The sequence below is a fragment of the Echinococcus granulosus genome (genome assembly GCF_000524195.1).
Source record: "Echinococcus granulosus chromosome Unknown EG_S00042, whole genome shotgun sequence".
Lineage (NCBI taxonomy): Eukaryota > Metazoa > Platyhelminthes > Cestoda > Cyclophyllidea > Taeniidae > Echinococcus > Echinococcus granulosus.
In genome coordinates this window covers 648,372-655,893 of record NW_020170422.1, presented here as the reverse complement: position 1 = coordinate 655,893, position 7,522 = coordinate 648,372, and the positions used below count along the sequence as shown (strand labels likewise).

Below are 7,522 nucleotides of genomic sequence, written 5' to 3'. Positions count from 1 at the left end.
AAGGCTGGGGACACAAGCGATGGAAGTGAGACAGAGCGGGAGGCCTTGTAGTGAGTCGTGGACAGCCTCTGCTGCGCTGCTGATGTATTCGCTTTGGGAGCAATCACTTAGGCGTAAAATTGAGAACAGCCAAACAAATAATAAATTCACACCTGAGACTTGATTTCTTAATTCCGCATTACTAGACAAATTGTCAACATGAGGGTTAATAGTAAATAGTAAATGTAGTAAAGTTAGAGGCGATTCTTATCAGTTAGTAAGTTCTGTGGATTTAGCAATCGCACTTAAGGAAGAGCGAAGCAAATTAAGATAGGCTTGCAGTGCTTGTTCGAATCATTCGTCACTCGCTGCAATGAGGTTGGTAAGAAGGTAGGCGATTTCCCCTAGCATTTAATGTCTACGCTGTCTGCGTTTACCACCTGACTACCTTGCGGCCCTCAAGTCTGTTGTCAACACGTCAATTCCTTGTGCCTTTCAAAATAAGTCAATGTCTTCTAAAAAGAGTTTTTAAGGCAACGTAATGGAAATATAAGAGTTTGGATCATTTTTACATTTTGTGATTAGAAAAGAGTCAGTATGCCATGGCTGACACCTCTCTGATGCTAAAGTGTATTTTAATAAAGGCAATGCAATGCAAGCGACGAACCTACATCTATATGCTGTTGTAAAAAAACTGCTTCTTTCCACCGCTTTGCCGTTTTGAGATAAGTATGTGCCATAACTCCACTTGGCAGTAAACATTGTGCCCCACTGCATGCGGTGGATTGTTGGAGGAAAAGACGGCAACTTTTTATTAACCTGCTGCTCCGAGATTAAATGGATTGCTCACTAATCAGTCTTGTCAACTTTCTCTCCGCGCTGGTTCAACTAGCATTGCATTATAAAGCAGACTTTCGTAAAAAATCAGGATTCAATGGAAAGTGGACCTCGATTTTGCTTTTCTGAGAACAGCAATAATTATTTCCCTGACAGATTTGTTCCCCACTTCCCCTCATACATATCGTGGGCACTAGAGCGCGTAAGGTTAGCGGGAGACTGTGCCGCAAAATACTTACAGCCTTTACTCCCTTACAAACACAGCATTTGCGTTCGCGCCCGCCACCTCCTCGTACGCAATTCCGCCCTTTTCCCTTCGAACAAAATGCCGAGACGCATACTACGGGTTGGTGAGATGCTCGCATAGGCTTACCACCAAAGTAGGTACAGGTAATTCACATTATGATTAACCACTTCAAGAGCGTGTTCGCTCAAAATGCACAAGGATAGTCGCGCGAAAGCACGGCGTCAGCCACCGACGTCGATCGCCTATCACGACGCCTGGTTTGTTCTAGACATCCTTCCGATATTTGGGCCTTTTACTTCCAAAATGCAGTCTAAATTTCGCCCAGTCGCAATAGGCGTGGACATTCAGGCTTTACTTTAGAAGATCAATTTGTATCTATGACAATGTTGCTCGCAATGTTTTCCCTCGATTGGCATCTGGGTGCAGATTTGCGGCATGAAAAAATTTTTCGAATTTCATTTATTAGGCAACAGTATAAAGACAGACTAGAAAATGAGTGAACCTATCAAAGTAGGGTAAAGCTTAATAAAAACTGATTTGCCTTAACACTCTAATGAGAATCACTATAATGAAAGTTGACCTGTCCGCTTGCACAATCCGGTGCGTCACGCCCCCATTCGTCATTTCTACCCCTGTTTCCTGATCGAGGGATGAAGTGATTCAGCGCATTAGCCACTAAGCAATCGAAACATGCACTGCAAATTTACCATGGAAGGGCATGAATATCACATCAACGTAGGTCACCGTGCGACCTAGTGACCGCTTTGGTCGTTAAATGTTTGATTGCGATAAGGAATTGACCCCCCCATACCTTCTTGACAGTCATGGACTAAATACTACAGCACGGTCGGATGCTTCTCTCCAACAGCCACATCCATATCTTACTGCGTCTCAGATTTATGTCACTAGACTGAACTTGGACATCTCATGCCTCACACGGCACGGAGGCGAGCAATGCTGGATCAACTACAGCAATTCGCATCCTATTTATCCTCATCAAATCTTCCAAGTCTCTCACGTTTTGGCATTTATGACTACTCTTCAGTCGCGCAAAGTGAAATCAGTGCAATGCACCGCGGTATCGTGGAAGGAGGAGATTAAATGTTCAGCTGAAGCATCCCAAGGGTAGGTCCCGAATAATCTGTGCTAGTTTATGAGGGCATGAGAGTGGAGGAAGAAGCACGAGGTAAAGACTAACACACAAACACCACCACCACCTCATCGGCCACGAAAGGCCGCAATAGCAACTGCCCCATACGCCGTTGCCGACAGGCACCGCAAGCGTCGTCGCAGTCGTTCAAATGCCTCCTCCTACCCGACTAAACGTCATCGCAAAAGCAACGCATACCGACACGATGTGAGTGCTACACAAATATTGAGAGACAGGTAAGGCTGCAAGAGAACACGCGGCACCAGCATTATTAACAGCAGCAAACCGAGGCTAGCACAACTGATGGTAGAGAGTCGGCAAGGCCAACGCTTGCAAAAGTCCCTACCAGTAACTCTCAATGGTCATGCATACCCTTTGACTACAGAGGAAGAAACACATCCCCCACCTTTGACTGTCTGGCCATTCAAACCCCTGCTAGCCAAATAATCAAGTGAACAGACAAGACAAAAGTGTGTAACTAAATTGGCAAATGTGTCAATGCTCATCAGTGTGCTAAAAGGAGGGAAGGATCCAACCAGCACCCGTGTATTTGCCCTTAGGAGACGCCGATCAACTACTAGCCATCAAGCCTATTCACCTACATGATCTATGTCTGTCCCCTCGACCCGGTCAATCAACTCCAAGCCGCATGGCAAAACAAATACTAATAATAACAATATCGGTAATGATAATAAAACCAAGGCCAATAACTGCTGCGGCTAAAGGGGGGATAGAAACCACGCCGGGGCCACTGCATCACTACGACAGTGGAAGCACAAAAGACGAGGCGATTCGTGTGTTGTCTCCAAAGTAATCATCACAACACTACATCTCCACTGAACACCTCATTGATGAGTAATTCGCAGGAAATTATCTCAAGAGGCTTCTTTTCATATGAACACATGTACGCACTTCTATGTTTTCGACGAAGAGCAACAAACTGAGCAAGATTCACACAAAGGCGTATCCTTTGTGTTCCTACCGGTATATCCTTGATCAACAAAATAGCACCAGCAGAAGGGACTGATAGGATTGCCTGACGACTCCATAAAATTGAGCCAGACCCAAAGCGTAACACAAATTTCGAGAAGAAGGCGTTCCTCAAATCGGCAAAACCATGAGAAGGCGTAGAGCACCAGCAAACTTCCTAATCACAAGCAATCCGATAGAATGTGCTTAGTTGATGCATCAACGCCCACCGCAGCAACTGACGTTAAGACCTAGGAAGAAGAAGGTTTATCTGTAGGTAAGAATTTCATTTTACTGCAGATAGTCATGCGGGTTACGATGCGGATTGCTGTATCATACTCCATCCATCAGCAGCAATAGCTTGGGATACTTTGAAAAACACGTCGAAAACCTGTCCCACCTGTAATTATTAAAACACTATACACATGCACAGCACATATAACTTTCTCCGAGTTGCTAGGACAACACTGCAAGCAATAGGCAAACGCACCCCAGTTATCCCAACTAGAGAAAAACGAAAACAAGTGGCACTGCCTATCACAACAATGGCCCGATTAGTTGCGAATGAGCAAAAAATCCAGACCTGCTAATATTTAATTTACACCTGTGCTGGGTAAAGGCACCTGAACAACCAACGAGTTGGAGAATTAGCATAAACGTTCGTTTAATATCTGCACTAACAAGTGAATCACGTAAATGGGAAGGTAAGAAGCAGCTCCAACGAAGGCCCAGTTAGCCTTAAGTCACACGAGTGTGATTCCCATACAATCACTAACATCTGCTGCAGATACAAACGACCACACCAGGCGACGAGGGGGCATACCTCAACAGTGGACACATTAAAAACACATAACAGATAGCGTGGTTCATATACATATTTAAACGTACACTTATAACTTGGCGAGTTCGTCCTTCCGTCCCTCCGTCCCGCCCTTCACATATCCACACTCTTTGTTGACACTGACGACTGGCGCTTTCTGCCTACGACGTCATGAATGCAGGAATCCCCGCACCGCACCACACCATACCGCGCAGCACTTTACAGGCTTTCAACAGTTCTAGCAAAGGTTCATAAGCAAACACTGACCACCAAAATGCACTTCAGGACCACTACAGTCTCAGCGATATACATGTCCTCTGCAGACTCGGAGAGGATAGAGCTGGTATACCACGCTACGTGTGCATTTGTCTCCGTTCACCATAATAGAACTCAAAGCTCCCGCCCACACATCCAGCACCTACTCCAACAAGCTCTGGCCCAAAAAAAAAACGTTCCCGTACCTGTGGAAACAGAATAGGATGTAGAGCAACAACCCCAGTCACGGTAAAGTCCTGCAATTATCTTACCAACCGAATCGGAGGATGGACGTAGATTGCACGTTCATGTCTCGTTGGTAGCAAAACCCTTACCACCTTGGCTTGTGTTTGCTCAAATCGCGACCGCGCAACTTGCAGAAGACGCGACTCAGTTCATTGTCGGAGAAGAACATACTCAAGTACCCTTTCGGAGGGCGTTGCAGCTACATTCGATACGTTCTACCAACAATGATGAAATAACAACTTGCGTAATACATCTGTTACCAAGTGATTGTGAAAAGACTATGGATGAAGGGTTAAGGCGACTTCTTCCATAAAACATGGACATTAAGACTGTTAAAACGCAAAAACACAACACATGAGTGGGAGAACCTTCTTACCCGAACAAGGTGCGGGACAATAACATGGCCCAATTTCAAAACTATCGCACTTCAGATATCTCGCGAAGACTATCAGATGCAACGTGAGAAATAGACACATTCTTGTCTACTTTAAGTTCCGAACCACCAGAAGCACAAAGCGTAATGCTTGACAGCTTTTCCCATTTCATCCACAACTTGAGCCTCTTTAATAACAATCCAGGCGTTATCATCACCAGCAAATAGCTCACCACGGTAACAGAATGATCAAGGTAACACCTGGTCAACCTAGAGCAACTAGTTAAACAAATGGTTAATGATAACAGAAGCCTGAAAAGATGAAACCAAGTGTATTACACAAAGTCATAGCAAATAAAGTCTGTTTATTTATAACAATCAAAGTTACATTTGTTTTTTGATATGCACCCCAGTATTTTTGCTCTCTTTATTATGAATAAATCATCTACTACTATCAAGTAGCAAATTCTTACACAAACAACTAGTCATAGGAGAAATCATACGCTGACATGTTTACGCATTATGATTCCTACAATAGGATACTCGTACCCTAATGCAGTACTCTGGTTGTTTAACTTACATGCGAGCTGCACTGCATTGTAACGTCCCGAGACTTCCCTGAAAACGAAGGAAGACATAATACTCGAGCAGAATACATATTTAGCACAGAAAAGGTGTTTGGGCTGCTGGCATGGCCCAAAGGCCAGCCCATCCAGTGTGATACAAGAAGGAAAATTCAAAAGTCCAGAAGTGGTGCGAAGGTTATTTCACAGTCTCAAAGCACCTGCACATTTGACGATATTTCTTGATCTACTTTTGGCACTTCTCTGAGTATATGTCACATGCGATTCTACTTTGTGATTGTTCTTTGCTCTTTACCTACTTATCAGGTGTTTGTTTATTCTCAATCCACAGAAGAGTTGAATTGGACAGAGCAAAGGTGGTGGTTGTTGCATCCATGACGATATTGCCATCACCGCATGTATGTTTGAGGTTTATTTTACCCACACGGAATATTCAAATTTGGTATCAGCTATTCTACGCCCTAATTCTCAAATGTAATTAGGCGTTGAGATCAATTTGCATTTCAATCGGAGAGATGGTATTAATTATGGCAGTGTTCTAAGTATCACGAGAGTGACATAATATTTGTATCCATTAAAGAGGTTATGCTGAATTGCCTTTTATACACTCAAAAGTGCGCTTATAAGGCCAAAATGAAATTCGAAGCAACTTAAATGCGTTGACTAGCACGGTTTTAATGCAACCGGGGTGGATAAGATTGTATAACATTAATAAGGCTAATTAATTACAACTTGTTTTATCCACTTATCAATGCTATCTCATTTGCTCCTCTTATGTTAACGGTTTTACAGGGTGTTGTCTGGATCTAGTGCTTTTATCCATGCATGGAAGCACTCCAAATCGCATCTAAAACACACCAGAATATGTTGCCAAAACAAGGTTTCGCCCCATTTTATTCATTCGCGTAGGCTCCCTTAAGCGAGTGAAATTGTAACAAACTGGCGAAAGTGAACGAAACATGGGCACAATATTTATTGTCAACTCGACTGCTCTCCATTGTAAAATGTTACACAATCTCGAGGCAAACACGAATTATTCTCCACTAATTCATTCCCTGCTCCATGGAAACCTGCAGTGGAAGAGATTGGTTCGACAAACACAAAATATAACGCATTGAGATGAGACAGTGGGGAATTTGCACAGACCTACATTAAGGTCATAGCAAGCAACAGGACTCCAGAGATTGCGGTTTTCAAGGCAGATCCGCTGGTGGAGATGGTACCTCCTATGTAAAAAGAATACTTTCAGTGATAACACATTACAGATGGATGTGCCTCAACTAGAAGCTGTGCAATGACGCGCACTGACAATTGAATCATCGTGGTTTACTCTACACAGTTTTGAAAACGATGCAACGAAAAGCAGTGCATCCATTACAAATTAAACCCACCTGCTGGCCCTGTCGTAAATTCGGTTTTGAGATATACAGGATCACTTCTTTTTCTGGGTATAAGTATGTAGAATTCGTAATTTGTGCTGGGCAGCAATTCGTCAATGATGCTATCTCCATTTGAAATGAATTCAGTTCTATACTCAGCGGGCTCATGATTCGGAATTGGTAATGCAGACACCAAAATGAATTTTGAAACATGACCAGCCAGTTCTTTGGGGATCCAAGTTAACTGTAAAACTGTAGGTTGAATGAGACTCCACTTAAAGTAGTTCATGAGTGATGGGTCTCCTGGCGTTATGTTCACTATAAAAGGCATTGTACAGTAAGCAGGATGCTAGCATTTCTTTCCAGTTAGTCAAAAGAGCAGAGCACTCAGTCCTAATGTCATGACAATAGCAGTTGTGGGCAAAGAACTTCAATAAGTTCGCCTTCATAAAACAAGTGTTTAGTGATTTCCTTAAGTGGGGAAAGGGGTTGCAAGAATTATCATTAGCCACGGGATCGGATAAAACAGTCTTTCTTGCTCAAAGGATATTTTGAAAAAGGAAATAACTCTTACGTAGAATGCAAATACTTAATTTACTTCTGCAGCAATCTTGGTTAAAAATACATGCAAAATGGCTACGTAGCTGCTATTTACTGTACTATTCCTCATCAAGTGCTGTCCG

The 7,522-nt window shown here is 43.1% G+C and overlaps 2 protein-coding genes across 2 annotated transcripts in view; both read right to left on the bottom strand. All coding sequences in view use genetic code 11, as the record gives it.

The window, feature by feature from the left end:
- The window catches only part of EGR_05615 (hypothetical protein), a gene marked incomplete at both ends in the record, with an annotated part of 5,942 nt that extends 3,223 nt beyond the window's left edge, over positions 1–2,719 (bottom strand). Inside the window, one exon of the mRNA XM_024494864.1 lies at positions 2,586–2,719. Coding sequence (XP_024350784.1) covers positions 2,586–2,719 — 134 coding nt within the window. The remainder of the gene's footprint in view (positions 1–2,585) is intronic.
- A 3,789-nt stretch (positions 2,720–6,508) lies between these two features.
- Positions 6,509–7,522, bottom strand: part of EGR_05614 (hypothetical protein) — a gene marked incomplete at both ends in the record, with an annotated part of 1,690 nt that continues 676 nt past the window's right edge. The window contains 3 exons of the mRNA XM_024494863.1: positions 6,509–6,530; positions 6,611–6,686; positions 6,852–7,157. Coding sequence (XP_024350783.1) covers positions 6,509–6,530; positions 6,611–6,686; positions 6,852–7,157 — 404 coding nt within the window. The remainder of the gene's footprint in view (positions 6,531–6,610; positions 6,687–6,851; positions 7,158–7,522) is intronic.